The sequence below is a fragment of the Phoca vitulina genome, unplaced genomic scaffold (assembly GCF_004348235.1).
Source record: "Phoca vitulina isolate PV1807 unplaced genomic scaffold, GSC_HSeal_1.0 scaffold81, whole genome shotgun sequence".
Classification (NCBI taxonomy): domain Eukaryota; kingdom Metazoa; phylum Chordata; class Mammalia; order Carnivora; family Phocidae; genus Phoca; species Phoca vitulina.
The window spans coordinates 1,127,313-1,147,719 of NW_022589784.1; the positions used below are offsets into that span (position 1 = coordinate 1,127,313).

At 62.4% G+C, this 20,407-nt stretch overlaps 1 protein-coding gene across 1 annotated transcript; it reads right to left on the bottom strand.

Moving 5' to 3' along the window:
• Window positions 1–98: 98 nt before the first annotated feature.
• ATP8B3 (ATPase phospholipid transporting 8B3) lies at window positions 99–18,324 on the bottom strand. Its single transcript, XM_032394559.1, is given in 29 exon segments — window positions 99–731; window positions 1,792–1,919; window positions 2,185–2,323; window positions 2,525–2,764; window positions 2,921–3,004; window positions 4,852–5,075; window positions 5,158–5,542; window positions 5,762–5,879; window positions 6,157–6,232; window positions 7,091–7,202; window positions 7,336–7,470; window positions 9,097–9,209; window positions 9,287–9,510; window positions 9,890–10,050; window positions 10,145–10,176; window positions 11,039–11,247; window positions 11,321–11,511; window positions 12,010–12,098; window positions 12,310–12,468; window positions 13,782–13,864; window positions 14,191–14,261; window positions 14,355–14,427; window positions 14,766–14,827; window positions 15,043–15,141; window positions 16,078–16,191; window positions 16,581–16,672; window positions 17,227–17,285; window positions 18,063–18,264; window positions 18,267–18,324. Coding segments are annotated over 29 exon segments (4,365 nt in total).
• Window positions 18,325–20,407: the final 2,083 nt, after the last annotated feature.

Genomic DNA, 20,407 nt, shown 5'->3' on the forward strand with positions numbered 1-20,407 from the left:
GGACCCCGGTTTATTCGCCAAAGAAGAGGACGCCGAGCCTCGTCTTCCGGGGGCGGCCCCGTGCGAGCAGGTGCACGGCCCCGGGGCACCGGCGGCCACTACAGGGACGACAGCCTCCTGCCCGAGCGGCAGGGCGCGTCCGCGGAGGACGCTCCCGGGGCTGCGGGTGCGGGCGGCCCCACGGCCGGGAGGGTCTGGCTGCGCGGCGGCGCCGTGCGCTCCCCGGGCGGCTGCAGCGACTCCTGCCGCCCGCAGGGCCGGCTCCTCCAGGAACGGAGCGCGGACCTCCACGCGGCGCGCTGGTCCCGCGGCGGCGCCGGCTGGCTGTGCCCGGACGGGCAGTTCTCGGGGGCGGCCGCGCGTTTGCCGGGGAAGCACGGCCTGCCCGCCGGGGCCGTCGAGCTCACCGCGCGGACCGGCGACGTCTCCCCCGAGGACGCGTTGCCCTGGTGCGGGTGCCTCTTCTTCCCCAGCAGGGACAGCTTCCTGGAGAACCGGAACGACTCCTTCATGCCTGGGGACAGCTCCTCTTCAGATGGGATTGTTTGGTCAACCAGCATGTCGCTGTTGACCCCCGGCGCCTTCCGCAGGATGGTGCCCTGAGTGATGAGGTCCGCGTAGCCCTCGTGGTGGGAGAAGGCATAGCTGGAGCGCCGGCCGCGCGACCCCCGGTGCAGGTAACGCCCGGGCTCCCCCGTGATCACCTCCTCACTCGGGGCCTCCTCCTCCTGCTGCAGAGCAGAGGACAGCCAAGGTCACCAGGCTCCCGCGGCGCCCCGCTGGCTGCTCCCGGCTCACCTGCCCCCAGCGGGCACCACTCAGAGCCCTTCCTTGGCCACCACCGACTGACCCTTCCCTACCCGAGTTGAGCCAATTAAGAGTCCTCTCTGAGACTGATTTTGGACCAACCCATGAGTCCTTCCCCGGGACCTAACCCCGACCAGCCACCAGGGGCCTTGGGTGCCCTCTGGTGGCAAAGCCAGGCCAGGCGCACCTGGACAGCCGTGTGTCCAGCCCGCGGGGCAGAAGGTGGCAGGTTTCTGGCCATGTCTTGGTCCATTATTCCAGTCAATTCTAGGGCCCATCCCAGCTGCAACCCTCCCTTCTAGGTTTGGGTTTTTTTCATTGTAGCAAAATATGCATAACACAAAATGTACCGTATTAATCATCTCTAAGCACACAGCTCAGCGTCATGAAGCACACTCACCCTGTCCTGCGACCACCCCCACCCTCCATCTCCAGAACGTTCCATCTCCCCACACGGAGACTCTGTCCCCACGAAGCACGGACTCCCCACCCCCTGCCCCAGCCCCGGCTCCCACCCTCTCCTTTCTGTCTGGACGGGACTCCTCTGGGGACCTCCTGGGAGTGGGGTCCTGCAGGATGTGTCCTTCTGGGTCTGGCTCCTCTCACTGAGCCCGGTCTCCCCAAGGTCCCCCCACGTCGTGGCAGGTGCCGGGGTCCCTTCCTTCCTGAGGCTGGAGCGTGTTCCCGCGTGGGGATGGACCGCACTGTGTTTACCGGTTCATCCTTCAATGGACACTTGGGGTGCTTCTAAGTCCCTTCGCTTCCCTAAACCATTCCCAAGTTGCTCTGTCATCTGGACCCCCAAGCCCCAAACATCTGGGGGTGGATCCTGGGGCCTGTTATTTGGTCCCCCTGAGGGCACTGTGTGTGCCTGGGTCTCCATTCCTCCCACCCCCAGCCCTGTGTCTTGGAGTTTCTGCTCCCTGCACAGGCTCCGGCTGAGGGGGTCCCAGGAGTGTGCGATGGGGACCCCAGCCCCCTCACCTCGGGGCCTGCCTTCTTGAGGGCTTGGCAAATGACACGCAGGGCCAGTGTGGGCAGGGTGTTTAGTGACACATTCAGCAGGATGACCAGCAGGATGGAGGGGTGTGACAGCACGTTACGGTCAGCATCTAGTGACGGGTCAGGGTCACAGCCCGGCCCCAGGTGGAGCCTCCCCAGAGCCTGCTGGGTGCCCCCTCCTCCTGACACCCGACCTCCCACCTCTCCCTCTGCCCCCAGGACACCTTTGTGCAGATGCCCAGAAGGCACCAACCCCCCTGCATGGCACCCCTGCACGGCTGAGAACACAGAGGCTCGGAGGGGGCACCGCGGGCACTCGGGCGTGGATACACCCCTCTCCGGGGCCCGCCACCCCGCTCCCTGCTGGGGGCTCACACAGAAATGGGAAGGTCTTGGGTGAGATTTGGAAGAGCCAGAAACTCTGGCTGGCCCAAGTTGCAACCACATAGAAGCAGAGACTGAGGAAAATGGCCAGCACGGACAGGACCGTCCAGTACCTGATGATGAGTATGACCTGAAGAGGGGAGGGAGCATTAGGCCAGCGTGGTGCCAGGAACCCCGGGGCAGGGCTCCATGGAAGTGGGTGGGGGCTGAGTCCCCAGGGTCCACGAAGGCCACCTGCTAAGGCCCCCTGGCAGGGTCACTGAGCGGGGACACCTCAGTGGCTCGTGTCCAAGGCCCCCCTGGGGTGCGACAGGCTGGCGGCCCTGCCTACCTCCATGGTGATGGACAGCAGGCCCGACATGGCCACGACCACAGCGAAAGACTGATAATCGCTGAAGCTGACAGGCCCGGCCAAGTCGTGGCTGACCCACAGGGTCACGAAGAAGTTGACCAGGGAGGTGACTGTGCCGTGGGCGAGGGCCTGGAGAACGACCCAGTAGTTAAAGAGTTCGTCCTTCTGGCCTGCGATATACAGCCCGGGCAGCTCCAGGCTCCGCTCGGCACTCACGTCCTGGGGGTGGGGCATGGGGGGGGAGTGGCAGGCTCTTGGAACCAGGTGGGGAGTTGGGGACAGCCCCACCCCGTGCCAGGCCCCCGGGGGGGGAATTGCAGGGCAGATATGGGAGCATCTCCAGGGAAGGAGGAGACAAGGCCTGGATCTGCTCACCTGCTCAAAGAGACCAATGTAGAGAACGGGGAGTGTGCTGTAGAACAGGTTGAAGAGGGCCAGGAACCAGCCTTCATACAGAGGCTGGTGGGGAGGAGATGGAGGGGGGACACGGTCAGCCTTCAGCCGGCCAGTGGCCAGAGAGAGAAACAAGTCTTTACCCAAGGAGACCCGCCCAAACTAGCTGGACCCCTGGGGAGGCTTCCAGGTGAGCTGGGAGGTCAAGTTATAATGAAGGTTGGTGCTAAACCAGGGTTGGGCTACATGAGGCTTGATGAAGGCTGGAAGATAAAAGGCAGAGAGGAAAAGCGGGGTCCAATTATTGCAAAACTGCACCTCTGAGTCCTTGTTTTAATGGGATGGCTTCAATGTAGAAATATAGGAGGGAAAATGGCTAGAGGATGTGGGGGGTTTGGGTCATTTTAGGTTTAGGGGGATCACTATGTGGAAGAGCCCTCACGGACAAGTAGCTCTCCTGATGATGAATCCAATCCAGTTAACAGAACATGAGCATCAGCTCTGAAAACCACCTTATGTGCATTCTGGTATTGAACAAAAAAGTTAAAAATAAGAAATTTTACAAGAATGAAGTTTCTCACTGTTGGAGAAAAGACTCACAAATGAGTACATGGAAAAGGCTAAGCTGAGCCTTGTCCCGTGGGACTGGAATCAGCTGGACTGCTGTGAACTCATAGTTTTTAATATACACAAACATAGAGACGAGGCTGGACAGATACGGACAAGACAGATCCAGTGTGTGTCTCTACGGGGTCAATACGTGTACACTTTGCCGCTCTTGTCAACTGAGAGAGGGATCCGCTGGCATCCCAGTCCCTGCGAGCACACCTGGCACTTAGAGCTTGGCGTCTAACTACCAAGAGCCAGGACTCCTTACGGGAATGGCTGATTCCAGAGCCGCAGCAGGGAAATCCAAAACGAGCGCGGAGCCTCCTACGGCACCAGAAGGTGGGGGTGTACTCAGAGGGGGGCAGGCACATGTCAACGGGACAAATCAGGGACAATCTGAGCAACAAAGTATACAGTAAAATAAATACCCATGAGTCTACCCTGATAGAAGTAAATACTGAATAAATAAACAGAGGAGAAGCAACAGTTCTTCCAGTTAACAAATGTGGGGGGAAAAAAACCAAACACCTAAACGCTGTCCTGCGAAGATCCAGAACAAAACAGGAAGCCTGCTTTCAACACTGTTATTCAACATTGCACTGGAAGTCCTAGCCAGAGCGATTAGGAAAGAAAAGGAAATAAATGCTATTCAAATAGAAAAGGAAGAAGTAAACCTATCTCTATTTGCAGAGGACATAATTCTATATGCAGAAAAATCCCAAAAGGATCCACAAGAAAGCTACTAGAGCCAATAAACAGATTCAGCAAAGTTACAGGGCACAGACCGAAAATCAAAAACTCACTCGTGTTTCTATACACCAGCAAGGAACAATCCCCGAAGCAAATTAAGAAAACAATTCCACTTACAGAAACATCTGAAAAATATCTATAAATAAAAAGTAAAATGAACAAACAATATATATTTATCTAGGGTGCCTCTGTAAAGCTCCCCCTCAAACCCCTGGGTTTCAGTGACAGGGAGCTCACTCCCTCTCACAGCTGGCTATTCGCAGACGATTTCCTTCCGCAGGGAAAAATCAGGGCCTGGGACCCTTTTAAAGCTCAAGAGAGCACCTCTCATCTTCGCCATGATACTGCCTAGAGCCTTGTAGTCAGGGACCCAGCCCCCACACTCTTCTCTTCTCTGGGGTCCTAGCTCTCCCCTCTTGCCCACTGGAAGGATGGACATCGGAGCATCTGCCCTGCCCTCACTTCAGAGCTCCAGTTTGCCAAATATCCCTGAGAATGCTGGGCACGGAGGCTGGGAGTGGCCGCCGCGCTGGCGGAGGCTATGGAAAGCACACCTGGGCGGTGAAGCCGCTGTAGAAGGCGAACCAGATCTGGACCATCATGCAGGCCACCGTCTTGTAGATGAAGTAGCGCAGGAACTTGCAGACCCGCATGTAGGACCAGCGCCCGTGCACCAGCAGCAGCCGCTTCAGGAAGCAGAACTGGGCCAGCACGTAGTCGCTGCTCCGCACTGCCTGCGTGCCCTCCTGCCCCGCCAGCCCCACGCCGATGTCCGCAGCTGCGGGGCACACGCAGCCTGTCAGCCCGGGCGGCCCCAGCCCGCCGCCCCCCCCCCCCCCCGCCTGCTGCCTACCACCCACTCTTGATCATGTTGATGTCGTTGGCGCCGTCCCCGATGGCCAGGGTCACCACGCGCTGGTATTTCTTGACCAGCGCCACGATCAAAGCCTTCTGCTTGGGCGTCACCCGGCAGCAGATGACCGCTTGGCACTGGGAGGCCAGCTCCACGAAGGCCCGCTCCCGCCGCACGTCGGGGCTCTCGCTGGTGTTGGAGTCCGTGACCTGCGGCGCCAAGCCCGTGCCCCTCAGCTGGATGCCGAGGGTCCGCCACATCAGGGATATGCGCCGCGCCCGCAGGAAGTCCGTCCTCTGCTCGTCGGGCTCCTGCCAGGACTCGTCCGCGTCCCTGTTCACCTTGTGGACCAGCGCTCGGGGCTCCTTGCGCAGGGACAGCAGCAGCTGGTCCTGGCCACCGGGGGCAGGGGGCGCGTCACTCTGCGTGCACGCCTCCGCTCCGGGAGCGCCCCAGCCGGCCCTCCTCCCGGCCTCGCGTCCCAGCGCCAGGCTGGACTTGACCGCGACCCTCCCTTGCTCTGGCCCCTCCGAGAACCATCTCTCTGCTGCTCCTCCCAGCCCCCTCCCCAGTACCAGGGGCTCTGCCGGCGGCCCTGAGCGGACACTGACCAGGAACTCCCCGCTAATGACCATGGCCATCTTGACCTGTGGCAGGAACCGCTTCTTCCGACGGCCCTTGCCACCCTGCACGTTGCTGTTGGTCTCCCAGTAGGCTTCCAGGATGCGACTGTGGGGGCCCAGCGGGGGCTCAGCCGCGCCGGCGGGCACAGGCTTCCCTCCACCCCCTTCCCGGCTGGACCTGGCCCCCCGCCGTGGGAGTCCAGCCAGGCAGAGACTAAGGGCCCTCTGCAGACCCCGGGAGCCACTCTTGGGCCACGGGTGCGACCCCGCCCCCCGCCCCTCCCCCCCTTACACGATCTCCTTCTCCAGAATGAGCATGGGTGCAACCCCCGCCCCTCCCCTCCCCCGTCCCCCCTCCCCCGCCCCGCCCCTCCCCCCCTTACACTATCTCCGTCTCCTCCAGGATGAGCATGCTGTCCGAGAGCAGGTGGCACGCAAAACCGATGTTCACCGCTGTCTCTGCAAACCAGCCCGGTTCAACACAGCGGCAGCCCCGCCCCCCGCGGGGGCCACACCCACCCTGCTGGGTAGACCCAGGCCCCCACAATCACATCAGCATGCCCCGCCCCCTGGCCATGAGGATTGGGTCAGAATAAGGCACGTGACTCGGGCCAGCCAATGACAGTCAGCCCTGATTTTTTGGCGGCAGCTCTGAGCAAAAGGGCCCCCACTTTGGTCCTCTGGCCAGCGAGGCTCTTGGAGGAAGGGAGTCTGGTGGCCAGGGCCAAGGGGTCATTGCACATGGCATGCCTAGGCCCCATGGGCACTTCTGAGAACCCACAAAAATGACTTAATTTCTTTTAAAATCGGAAGAAAAAAAAGAAAAGAAAAAAGATAATCCGGCTTGGATATTTGTCAGCTGCAAATGTCATTTTAAGTATTTTGTGTGTATACGCCTGGTGCGCACGTAAGTCCTAACGCAGCCCTGCTGGCACACACGGCCAGGGGGCCCCAAAGAACCCGCAGGGGAAAGGAGGAGATTCGGGGCTCACAGGACCCAAGTCCCTGGGCAACCTCCAGCATGCGCCCCAGAGTTCTTGGAGCCCTGCTTGGCCCATCTATCACACAGGCGTAACAAGGGCCAAACGCTCAGGAAGTGCTCAGCACAGTGCCAACCCACCCCAAGGAGGTGTCGGGGGGCGGGGAGACCCCAGCATTTTGAATGGTTCCCATTTCTCCCCTCCCGGGGCAAGGTGGAGGGCAATGCCGAGCCCAGGCACGTGGGACAGGCTGTTGGTGGCGCAACAGGCAGGTGAGGAGCTCTCTCCCACCCATCCCCCTTCTCTCTGCGCTGGGCGTGGCCGCCCTGGGACCCACCTTGCTTATCCCCTGTGAGTACCCACACTTTGATACTCCCCTGCTTGAGACACTTGATCGTGTCGCAGACGCCGTCCTGGAGTCTGTCCTCAATGGCCGTGACTCCCAGCAGCTGGGGGGTGGGGTGCAGGGGGCAGGAGGCAGACTGAGTGGGGACTCGGCTCCCTGGCGGGGGGGGGGGGGGCCGGGGCCCCCGCCCTCCGGGCTCTGCACACCTGGAGGCCCTGCTCCATCTCCTCGTACACCTGGTGCAGGGCGTGGGCCCGGTTCTGCAGCAGGATGCCGGCCTCCTGGTGCCGCTGACACCACTCCTGGTACACATCCTCGTCCACCTCCTTGTAGGCCAGGCACAGGGTCCGCAGGGTCTGCTCAGCAAAGGACTGGCGGCGGAAGGCTGGGTGGGTGGGCCCTGGCACCACCTTGTCACCAAACACCCTGCCTCCCTGACACTCCTCCAGCCCTTCTCCCCGCTTGGGTCCCCCAAACCTTGACCCCCGACCACCGCCTAGCTCCCCCCCCCACCATGCTCAGCTCTGTCTGGCCTCCACACCTCTGCCCCTGCCCTTCTTCCTGCCAGGAACACCTCCCTTCGCTTCGCATGGCAACTTCTAGCTGTTCCAAAGACCCTCCCTTCCCCAGTCAGGGCCCCTGCAGCCCCGGACCCTCCCTCTGGTCCCTCGACTTAGGAATGTCTGGACCCCACACTCTGCCTCACTTCTCAAGGGGCCTCTTGGGGGTGGGGCGGGAACAGGAAGGATCATGTGGGACTCCGTCTCCAGGCCACCCAGGAGAACACCCGCTCACCTCTGGGACACCCCAAGGAAGGTACTCCTCATGGCTCCTTACTTTCTGCCTACCCACCCCCCACCCTGCCCCAGGTTTTCTGCCCCAGTGGGCAGCCCCAGGTCTCGCTTTTGTTCTTGACTGGAGGTGGGTCTGAAAGGCCGGGCTTGGGCACAACAGGGGTTCCTTGCACATCCGAAGAACCAGACAGGCCTTCGCTGCTCTTGTGCCTCAGTTTACCTATTTGTTCTACAAAGCAGCTGAGCCAAGCCATCTTGCCGAGCTCCTGGGCTCCGTGTCATTATTCTGTATGCATTTCCCCAGCTCAGAGTCAGAGATCAGAGGCCGGCCCCCCAACTCCCTCCTCCAGCAGAGTTCCACACCACCCCCCACTCCCAGCAGAGCAGGGCACTGTGGGAAGCTCCAAGTGGAGGGACGCAGGACTTTCTTTCCATAAACACCCCCATTGGCCCCTGGGCTAGGTGATGCTGGAGACCTAGCAAAGCCCTTAGGAAGCCCTATAGGGTCAGGGCTGGGCCAGAGAGAGGACGCCGGACATGACATGACAGCCCTATGTTATGGTTGGGGCAGGAAAATCTCCTTGGAGGTGATCTTGCATCTGAGGCTTGAGGACCAGAAGATCCTGAGTGACAGAGTGGAGGAAGGCATTCCAAGCAGAGGGGTTATATGTACAAAGGTCTTGAGGCATCATCTGAGCATGGGGCAAATTGCAAGCCAGAAATTGGGGTCCTGGAAAATCCCCTGGGGGCAAGGAGATACCAGGCTAGAGAGACCAGTAGGAGACAGACAGATAGAGCCTCAACAGCTGGGTGGAGGAATTTGGGCATCACCCATGGAGCAAAAGACTTGAGGCAAGGAGGGCTGAGCATGTCTTAGAACCCAGGCCTGGCTAGGAGAAGGGGGGCAGTGTCCAGGGCCAAAGTCCAACCACAGGGTGTCCTTGTGTGACTTAGAAAAAGATGTCCCCTCTGGACAGATACAGCTTAGAGTTCAGCTCCTTCCCAGCCGTGTGTGTTGGTGTGTGTGTGCGCGCGTGCGCAGACACGGGGGTTGTGCAGTGCACAACCTGGACAACTGTACACGGCCAGCCTTGGTGCGTGCCCTTTCTCTGCACACTCTCCTCCTCTTCCCCCTCTCCCTGTCCCTGTGCCCTCACCTCCTGCCCCCTGCCCCCCACAGCCTCTCCTCCCACAGGGACTCACAGCCAAGGCCTCCTCTGTGGTCCACTCTTTCATGCCTTTCTTGCGCAAGCGTTCAAAGATGACCACGTCAGCGCCCTTGGTGTAGAGGTAGATGGAGCCCTCGGGGTTGCGGACTGCAGAGGGAGAGGCCTGGCTGCCCACACGCTCTACCCTGCCGGCCCACCACACTCTCCCCTGCACGGGCACTTACCCAGCACTGACATGCGCTTGCGTATGCTGTTGAAGTCCATCATGGCCAAGACCTGGTACACCCGTTCCTCCCCCAGCTCCATCACTGTGATGCTGTCCTGTGTGCGCGCCAGGAACACGTAGCCGAAATTCCGGGCCGCCGTGACCAGCGCCTCCTCATCGGGGGATGCGGCCTGGTACACCAGCTGGTCTGGTCAGAGAGGGAACCATGGGGTGGGAGGGCGCCTTCCCTGGAGCTTGCCCTCCATCAGGACCCGCCACTCATCTATGGCGGGTCCCACTTCCATCTCCAGAGCACGGGGGAGGAAATGGACCCAGTAGACAGTCAGCAGACGTTTACGGGACGGTGGTCTCCTGGGCTGGTATGACCTCTCAGCCCCGTAAAAGAAGGGGGGTGCTTGGGCCCCGGTCTGAAGGGCCTCTCCCTCCCAGCAAGAACAGATCTCGAGTCACAGGCCTGGACACCCCGAGATCCAGAAGAGGCAGGGCTTGGGACAGTGAGAGGAGCCCTGGTGATGGGGCTGGGCAATCTCTAAGGCCAGGGGAGCATGCCAGGGGCCCCGGGGCCTGAGCACCCTCCCAGGCAGGACGAGGGTGGCCGCACTCACTGTCCTTCTCCTGCACCATCACGGTGTGGCAGATGGCCAGCAGGCGCCAAAACTCCCGCACCATCTTGTCCTCATTGTCCCGAACAGCACACATGAGCTTCGCGTTTCGGTAAAGAAACTTCCCATCGGCAAATTTGTTCCAGAGGTAGGGGTTCTCCTGTGTGGCGGGGTGAGGGGCAGGTGGGTTGTGGGCGCGTCCCTGATCGCCCCTGCCCCCCACTGTCCAGCACTGCAGGGTGGCAAGGGCTCACCTTACGTGGGGTCTCCTCCTCTTCATCCGGGCCTGGGGAAAGACCCCCCCCATCAGGCCTCAGCTCTCCTGGACCCACGGGGATCCCACAGCCCCCAATCCCCACTGTCAGGCTTCCTGGGGCCACTGGATACAGCGGACAAGCTGGGCCTGGGGCTCTGGACCCGACACCCCAAGCAACCAAGGACCCCCAGCCTCAGCTCTGCCTTCCGCACAAAGGAGGCCAAGAGGCAGCCACAGCTCCTGGGGGTCCCAGAGGACAGCCAAGGGCAGAACTCAGCCTCACGGAGCGTGCACTGTGTTTGATCTCTTCATGGTTATCTTCTTACAACTTGGACTTCGCTGCCTACTTTGGAAAAATTGGTGGTTCCACATAAAAACCTGGGTCCTCAGCCCTTCTAGAAACATCAGAAGACCCGGCTGGGGGTAGATGCTGTTCGCCACAGACCCCGCTGCTCCCTATCGCCCCTCGGGCCCTGGCTGAGGGTGGGGTGGAGTTTCCAGGAGGGCATGGGCCCATTCCTGTCTCCCCCGTACCACCCGGGCGGGCCCTCTTTCACCCCCTGGTCTCCACGTGCCCTAGTTTACGACAAGGACGGATGAGGCCCCGCCCACCACTGTTTATGTGGTCTCTGAGCTGACGGTGGCTTTCTGGTTTCCAAACGACTGGGAGGAAACCGAGAAAGACTTCTCTCGTGACACCTGGAAATGCTGATGAGTGTCCACGCGGAAGGTTTGTTTGTGAAAACCCAAAGAAGAGTCCTGTCCCGCCGTGGGGCAGGTGTGAGGGCAGCGGACACCCGCGTCCGTAGCTGCCCGCCCGAAGCCCCCAGCACGCTCCGCCGGCCCGGAGGCAGGGCAGACTCCTGGGCGCTGCAGGGGGCAGGGGACCCACCGTAGATGACACCCCCGATGCAGCATTTCTTGAAGGTCATGACGTTCTGGGTGAGGGTGCCGGTCTTGTCCGAGAAGATGTACTCCACCTGGCCCAGCTGGTCGTTGAGGCTGGTGCTGCGCGCCTTGGCGGGCTCGTCCCGCGGTGCAGAGTACATCTGCACATCCCAGTTGATGAACATGCTGTTCCCCAGGTAGATGAATTCGACCCTGCAACGCACGCCGGTCACGCCCGATGCCCCCACTCTGACAGAAGGGCGGGGGGTGGGGCGGCCGGACTCACATGATGAACATGGCCATGGGCACCATGACGCTCAGCAGGATGAGGAAGCCCCAGAAGATGAGGAAGGTCTCGGTGGCCACGCTGTGCAGGTGCCCGGAGGGCACGTAGTGGTGCTTGGCCTTGAACTCCTTCTCCTTGAGCCAAAAGCCGAAGCTCAGTGCCAGGGAGATCAGCACCAGGGACACGAAGATCTGCGGGGAGGGAGGGTGGCGGTGGAGCGGGAGCAGGTAGGGAGCCCCGGGCGGCACACGGACACCCCGGGGACCCACCCGCAGGGCCGCGAGGACGGCCCCCTCCCCAGCCAGCCCTGTCCACGGGCCCAGCAGAGGGGGCTGGGGCCAGGGGATGCAAGGAGGTGCAGGGGGGCCTGCAGGCGGCTCTCATCAGGCCTTGTGGCTGCTATTAAATTATTATTATGATAACTTCAAAGGAGATAAAGTTAATTAAGCCAAAAGTTAAGGACCATTAACTGTCAATGGAAGGGAGGCGAGCATTTCATTGCCTCCTGCACGTCTGGAGAACATCCAGATCAACATTTACTTCCTAAGGACATTCCTACTTGACTGTTACCTCACAGGAAGACTCTGGCCCACAGGCCTGTCCTGGGATCAGGCTGCGCGGCCCGCATAGCAGGGGCGTCCCCTCCCCCTCCCGCCCCCTCCCCGGCGCCCAGGGCAGGGGCCCCTCACCAGCATCACCAGCCTGTTCATCAGATGGTCTATCTTGGTTCTCTTCAGATGGATCTTGCCGCAGTTCTTCATGATCTTGGTGTCGAAACCTGCAGGGTTTGCGTCCACTCACCCCTGCGCCCGTCCATCTGCTCGCCGCCCCCTTCCCCTCCAGCCGCCCCCACGTCCGTCCACCGGCACACGACACTCCCTTCTCCAGCCGCAATGAGGGTGCTTGCTGGCTCCGCCGGGCCTGGCCGGGGACCTCCTGCCCGTGACTGCGGAGCCCCCACCGCCCCCCGCACAGCCCGGTGGCCGTACCAGCATAGATGACCATCCCGTAGCAGGTGTCCGTGTTCCGGACCCTGCAGCCGCGCAGAAGCACGTTGCCACTGTCCAGGGGGTGCTTCCTGCCGCCCCACTCCAAGCACCCCACAAAGTGGTGCATCCGGCTGTTGGGCTCCTCGCACACCACCTTGCCTGTGGGCCAGTGGGCGGTCAGGGAGCCAAGGGCTCGGCTGGGCTGGGCCACCCAAGCAGGGGGCCACCGTCACGGGGCCTGCCCCGGCCCACACCCGCCCCACTGGCCTCACGGCTCCTCAGACAAGCCCTCCCCGTGGAGCCCCCGCTCATGGGTATGACCCCGGCATGTCACTGGGGCTGGTGTCCCTGATGTCTGTGAGCTCCGTGGGAGAAGGCACCAGCCTCGTCTCGGTCACACTGAGGCCCCAGAGCCCAGCCCGCCCCTGGCATACAGTAGGTGCTCAGGAAACCTTTGAGGAGGGGAAGAAGGAAAGGACACCTACATCCAGCACCCTGCCACCACAGGGGACAAATGCAGGGCACTCTTCCTGCCACCACCGCACAGTGAGTGGGTATCTCCAGCCCCACTTCTGTTTGAGAAACTACACTCGGGGTCACAGGCTGGCCCGGGCCGGAGTCAAAATGACAATGAGGTGTGGGCCGGGGCCCTGGGAGGGAGCGAGCCGGGGGGCCACAGGCCTGCTCCGGCGCCGAGAGCCTGGGTTTGTCCCAATGTAGAAATGGCAGGCCTGGCGGGGGGGCAGGGGAGCCAAGGGGCAAGCCCGCTCCTCCCGGCACCTCTCCAGCCCAGGCTCCTCCTCTGCCAGGTGGGGCCACGCCTTGCAGGAGCTCTCCCTGGGGCAGCTGGGGCAGGTGGAGGCCTAGAGGGAGGGGTCGGGACCGGCGGCCGCCCTCCACACAAGCCAGCCTTTTCCCTGGATATCGTGACAGACAGGCAACCAGCACAGGACACAGATTCTGCTCCAGGACCCACTGCAGTGATGTGCCTTTGCAACAAGCCAGGAAAAAAATCAAGCCTCCCCTGGGGCACGACGAACACCAACTGTGTCCACAGCTACGGAATGTCTTGCTTTCCAGGCAGAAAATAAGAAACGTCAAGGACTCCCTGTCCCGTGGGCTTTGCCACCCGTACGTAGGTCGTTAGCCCGCGTCCACAGACTGCCTTTTCGATTAAACAGCCAAACGTGTTTGGCTTTCAGCGGCCGTGCGCTACAAGTAGGACGTAATGCCGGATAAAATGCTGCCCTTCGTGCTGTAGACAACAGGGAACGCCCAGCGCTTGCGTCGTTTGAGAGGACGAGAAACAGGCCCGGGGCAAGCCCACCTCTTAAAGGCCGTCCTGGCCCCCAACATCCCCTAGACACCCCATAGCCGTCCCCCAAGCCCAGCAAGGTGGGGAACTTTTGCACCCACTGCACAGAGGGGCAGATGGAGGCCCAGGAGGCGCAAACGGGTCTGCTGCCTCTCACCTTGGAAGGAAGCCATGTTCCTTATATTGGTCAGCTCGAGGTGGGTGACCAGCGGGGCCTGCCTGAACTTCAAGTTGGTCTCCCTGGTGATGAGATGGGGGGCTAATCACCTACTGTGTGCCAGCTGCCCACCGGGAGGCTGAGGCCCAGAGGGCAGGGCCTTGCCTCACTTCCCGCGTTCAGCGTGGCCGCACGCGGAGCACACCGGGGCCTCCGGGAACGTCGGCGTGAAGGGGGGTCCCTTGCTCGGGGCTAATCTTACTGGCCCTGCCGGCTTGCAGGCGCCCCACGAGTGTTCATGGGGCGAATGACCAGAACGTCCAAGTGGGCTCACCGTGCCAACTCTCCGGCCGTTGGGGAAGGTCTTGCACCCAGAGCCCCAAAGCCCTAGTGATGAGCCCCTGCTCACCCATCAATGTCTGCGGTCTCCACGTAGCACAGACTGCTGGGCTCCGAGCTGGCCAGCAAGAGCAGGTCGGCCTGGGTGGGGAGGGGGTCAGAGGAAACAGCACTGCCAGGGGGCAAGAGGCAACGGAGCAGGAAGCCGCCCCCCCCTGGAGCCCGCCCACTCACCGGGACGATGTTGTCTCTGTGCAGACACACCACGTCTCCCACATGCAGGTTCGCCCATTTCTTCCACAGGAAGCTGCGGTGGTGGGGGCGGTGGCGGGTGTGAGAGGGGGCCCCTCCACGCCCAGCCTTGGCCACCCCCAGCTCAAAGAGCAGGGCTCCCACCGGCAGCTGCCCGCCCCCAGTCCTGCCAGAGGGCCGGCCTTCGCTGACCCCCCACTACCTGGTCCCTTCCAGGCCCTCTCCCCCACCCCTTTAGACCCTCAGCCCCCGCCCCCACCGCAGGGCCCATCCCAGGCTTGAGAGACAGTAGCCACTTAGGAAGGGCAGGCCGGGTCCCATGGGACTCAACCAGGTACTCCTCCCTGTGGCACCCCCCTCCCCCGCCACCGCCCTCGGGGTCACGGGCCTCACCTCCTCCCCACCAGGATCTGGCACGGCCTGTTGTTGACGATCCTGTCACTTCTGTGTCGCCCCTGGGCTGACGGGGGGGCGGGTCAGAGGGACGGCCCCACCCCCAGCCAGGCCCCCAGGCCCCCCAGGTAAGGGCCCAGGTGCAGAGCAAGCCGTCCACACGGGCGTCTGTCCAGAGTGCGCGGCGTCAGCAGCAGGAGGCAGATTCTGCTTCCACCCGTGTGAGTGCCCTCCCCCCACACCCGCCCCCGCGCCACGCACCCCCAACCACACTTACGATGTCATCCACCAGGTCTCGGGTGGCCCGGATGATGAGGAGGCCCATGAGCGGGGCAAAGAGACTGAACCAGGGCAGCGTGGAGATCTCGGGGAAACCCTGACGTGGCGGGTGGGTCATGCCAGTCCGTCCCCCAGGCACCACCCTGACCGCCTCCCCCTGCCCTCCCACCAAGCACCCCCCAGCCTTCCAACCTGGCTTCCTGGGTCCACCTGCTGACCACCTCAGCCCAGGGCCAAACCTCAGGACTGGTCCTTCTCCAGAACTTCTCCCCAGCACACTCCTCCTCCCCTCCATGCCCAGCTCCCATGTCACCTCCTCCAGGAAGCCCTCTCAGCCCAAGCTGTTCCCTCCTCGGGGCCTTCACGCTCACTGTTCCCCTCCCAGTAACCCTGCTCCTCCCCATCAGCTCCTCCAGTGGCCCATAGACCAGCCTGGGTGGGGAGTCCCTGTCCCCATCACTGGTGCCCACCACGTGGTGTGATGTCACCCCACCAGTCCCCAAGCCACCTGAAAACAGGTGTCAAGGTCACTGCCAGGTCCCCAATGCCTAGCATAGGACCCGCACACAGTAGGTGCTCAATAAGTTTTTATTGGATCTTTACTCAGAACAGAATGAGATGCTGGGTGAGGGTCAGGGTGCTCTGGAAACTGCCCCCCGCTGAGAGAGGGAGGTGCCCATGCCCAGACCACCCAGGCAGTGGGAAGTGGCCCGGCAGGTTCTGAGAATATGCTCTTGACCCCTGCTTCCTCCTTGCCCTCTGGGGTCAGCTCCTGGGACCTGAACGAGCCGTGCATGCACCTCCATCATTCAACATACATTGAGCACCCCTCTGTGCCAGGCCCCGCCCTGGGCAGCAGGGCCCCAGCGATGCGTGTGGGAGCCAGACATTGACCCACTAAGCACCCAGACAAGAGCACAGTTAAACTGCCCTGGGTCTACAGAACCCTGGGGCAAGGGATGTCAGGGAGGGCCCCTGGAGAAGGCAACGTGAGCGGGGACTGACCCCTGGGGCTGCCCCCACCCTGCCACACCTGGAGAATGATGATAAAAAGGAAGTAGAGGTTGGAGATGCGGCAGAACTGCTCACACAGGTTCAAGGGCAAGAAGGAGAAGACGTTGTACTTGGCAGTGTAGATGACATTGCTCTGGAATGAAAGCCGGCACAGCATTGCAGCCCAGGCCAGGGGGCCCCCCCACCTACCCTGCCTGCCCTCTGGCTGCCACCAGCATTGACTGAACACCTGCCGAATGCAAGGTCTTGAGCCCGAGTTTACTGAGTGCCCGCTGAATGCCAAGCCTTAAGCTGGCATTTCTGAGCCCCACTGGGTGCGAAGACCCACGGGGCAGAGCCACGGCCCCCGTATTCCCTAGAGTGAGACACATGCAATGGGTTTGGGGTAGAGCCCCATGGACGTACTGCACTTTCAAGGGTTCTTACGAACTCGTCACAGTGGCGAGGCTCCAGCCCTCAGGGTTAACGTGGGGGTGCGGGTGCTGTGGGGGAGGCTGGAGCCGTGAGACCGGGGCTGCCCACCTTATACTTCTGCCTCTGCCAGCACAGGAAGCTCTTCTTCTTGAACTGGCTGTTGTGGGCCCTGCTGTTGGCTTTTACCTCCCAGGTGAATGCTGAAGCCAGAGCGAGCAGGGCATCGTGCAGGGCCGCGGACAAACACAGGCTAACGACACCCCAGCGGAGGGCTAATGGGCCCCCAGGGGACCCAGCACTGGGGACACTCAGCGCATGGCCAGGGAGCCGGTAAACAAACGGGATGGCCCCTGCAGCCCCCGCCTCCCCCCCCGAACCCCCAGGAAGCTTGCCAGGAGCCAGAGGGAATCCGAGGAGTGGGCCCTGGCCTGGGCCAATCCCTAGGCTGGGCCACCCTGGGCCACCCTGGGCCACCACCTAGGCTACAAGAACAGGCTCTGGGAGACCCATTTACACCCATTCATTCTACAGAGGAGGTAAACTGAGGCCCAGTGATGGGCTCCAAGGTGATGGGCTGCAGGCCCTGAATCCCAATCTGGCATTCAGTCATCAGGTTTGGGACTATTTATAACCAAACAAGAGCCCTACACTGGGCCTGTTGTGTGGGTTTGGGGGAGCCTCCTCAGTCCCCCCACCTCAGCCCCTACACTTTGTGATGCCCCTTCACCCCCTCGCCCAGACTCAGGACACGCACCTGTGTTCTTCTCCTCCTCGAAGTCCTCTCGGTAGGAGAGACTGCCCATGCTGGTGGGGCTGAGGGGAGAGGGCCCAAAGTCACACCAGGGGCCCAGCCCTTGCTGGACCATCGTCCCATTCTCTGCCCACCTGGGTACTCACGGTCTGAGAGTGGGCCCTCTGAACTGTCACCTCCCACGACCACCAGCCACTGGCTGTGTCCTTCTCCGGGTGTCCTCAGGCCCAGTGGGGCCCAGGCTGACCCCCAAACCTACAACGGCCTCACATCCAGCGGCCCCCAAGCTAGCAACCTGCCTCGTCTTCCCGCATTAGAGCCCAACCCCTAGGAGGAAGGGTTCCCTCTTGGCCACTGCTCCCCACCCCATCACCTCTCCCGGCATGCCCACACCCACCCCTTCCCTGGTCGTCCTGCGCCCCCTCCCGCCCCAATCCCTGCACCACACACATGCTCAGCCCACTTAGGTGCTCCATCAGTGTTTGTTGACGGACTAAGTGGGGCCCCACGGTTATATGTTAGATCTGGAAGGGTGTATATGAGGGTCAAGCTATTCAGAGAGGTCTGAGCGTGGTCCTGGGGCAGCTGACCGCGATGGGGAAGATGGGGGCAGACACCGCGCCTTCTACAAGCCTGGAACGCTCCCACCATCCAGCTCATGCTTGACTGTTGCCCTCCCATGCCAGGAACTTGAGTCTAACCAGGGGACCCTCAGCAGCTCCCCATGTGACCCTCCACCTCCCCAAGCACGCAGCAGCTCCCCGCCTCCCGGAGGCCCTGACCGGCTGTTTCTTCCACCGCGAGTAGCTCTGCCCAAAGCCCGGCCGGTGCCTCCTCACCCTTCTGGTTTCAGCTCATACTTCTCAGACCGTCCACGCTCGTTCAGGTGCCTCCTCTGGGCTCCCCCTCCACCTGGAGCGCCCCCATCCCAGGTCTGATCCCCCCTCTCTCCTCTGCTTCTCTCCCTGTCCGGGCTGCCTGCTGAAGTCAAACTTTCAGGGCTGGCCTCCGAGTCAACAGCGTCCCCAGGCCCCGAGGGGGAGGACCTGGCTCAGAGCCGGTTCCGCTGCTCCCGGGAGCCCGAGCTGGGCCAGTGCCCATTCACCAAATGAGGAAAAGTGAGGCCCGGGGTGAGCGAGGCTTAGCCAAGCGGGACCCAGAGGCCGGGGAGACCCAGCGGGGGGCAGATGGGGCCGGAGGGCAGAATCCACTCCCAGTTCGTGTGGGGGCAGAAGACGCCCCCTCCCCCAGTGCTGGCTCCCCCTTCCTTCCCACGTCCAGCTCATCAGAAGCCTCGAGCATCCCGCAGCGGCGGTGGCCAGACGCCGGAGCCCCCCTGGACGGGAGACCTGGGTCCACAAGACCCCGGGCGCTGCGGCTCCCCCACTGGCCTCCGCCCCGCGCTAACCTCCAGCGACGCCCGCCGCGGCCGCCGCGACCTCACACCCTCAGGCTGGGCGGAGTCCAGAGAGGGTGCGCGGGCGCCCGGGGACGCACAGCAGCGGGAGCGCCGCCGCTCACCTGCGCGGGCCGGGCCGGGCGGTCCGCGGGTGGCCGGGGAGGCGGACGTGGCGCAGCTGTTAGCCCGGTGCCAACCGGCCTGAAACGGGCGGCACGCGCGCGGCGCGGGAGGGGGCGGGCCCAGGGCGGCCCTGGGGGCGGGGCCTTCTAAAACTGGGCGGGGCCGGGGCCGCCCTGGGGGCGGGGCCTTCTACAGCTGGGCGGGCCCGAGGGGCCGGAGGCAGCCCTGGGGGCGGGTTATGTAAATGATGGTACCGGAGGGGGCGGGGCGGCTTTGTAAGCCTGGCCGGGGCGGGGGCCGCCTGGGGACGGGGTTCTGCAAATGGGCGGGCCCCGAGGGGCGGGCGAGGCGGGGCGGAGCCTTACGGAGAGGGCCAGGTAGGGGGCTCCGGGCAGAGGTGGAGCCTGGGGCGGTCTCTGCAGCGGTGCCAGCCAGAGGAGGGGCGGGCCCAGATCCAGGGTTGGGGCTTTGCAAGGAGTTGAGGGGTGTCAAGGTAGGGGTAGGCTGGGGAGGGTCAGTGGGCGGGGCCTTGCACAGCAGGCCCAGAGTACTAATGGACCTGTAATTTAGGAGCAGGGTCTCGGTAGGGTGGATTGGACCTGGCCATGGTTGGACGGGGCCAGAGTGGGGCTAGGAACACAGGAAAGCCGCACAGGTGATCACAGGTCTAAGCTGTGTGCCTGGGTTGTCCCTCACTCATCCTGTACCTGTTTAATGAGCACCTTCATGCAGGTGTAGTTTTGGGCCAGGGCTGGGGAGGACGTTAGAGGAAGCCCACGAGGTTCTGGCCCGGTGTGTGCTCACCCAGCCGGCGGCCAGGGCTCCAGGGGCCTTCCTGAAGGTGACAGGCGTGGGAGACAGCCATAAGGCAGGGTCATCGCCAGGCCCCAGAGGTGGGCAACTTGAGCCAGGGCGGGAGGGGCTGCTGACTCTAGGGCCTCCCTGAGTGGGGTTCAAGGGAAGGGGCAAACTCGGGCAGGCAGAAGAGATGATTGAGCGCTGTCTTTCCTATTTTCACTTTTAGAAACCGTCTGAAGTGTGAAAATTAGGAAGGTAGTTGGTACTTTCCCACCTTTTCTGCACTTTCCCACCCTCACCACCCTTCCCTCTTAGTCCTGGGATCCCTCCCTCTGGCGCATTCCTGATCCAACAGACCTGGGACCTGCACCTGATTCCATGCCCCAGCCTCCCGTCTCTGCCTGGGGCCTGGAGCCCTTCATAGCAACACCTGTGAGCAAATGTTGGGTGAATGAATGAGTGAGTGATGGTGTGGTGAGGACAGCACAGAGGATGTGACCTCCCCCATCAGGGCAGCAACCCCCCTACTCCTTGTTCCTTGGAAGCCTGGTCTGCACACCCTCCTTGGCCTGGGGAGGGGAGAGCAGGTAAACCTCCCATTTATTCATTCACTCAACAAACACCCAGCCCCGTCCCCGTGGTTAATGGGAAAGACCCTGGGGTGGTGGTGGCGGCGGCGGGCGGGGGGGGGCCGCTTGCACAAATTGTTCTAATAGTCTTTAGGAGGGACTTTGCTGGGTCCGCGAACCCCATTCCCTCCCTGGGATTTGCAAAGGCCCTGCAGCCTCCAAGAGTCAGCATCTTCGGCCAGCTGAAAGCTTGCACTCCTCCTCCCGGTCTCCCTGGGGGGCTCGGTATGCTCTG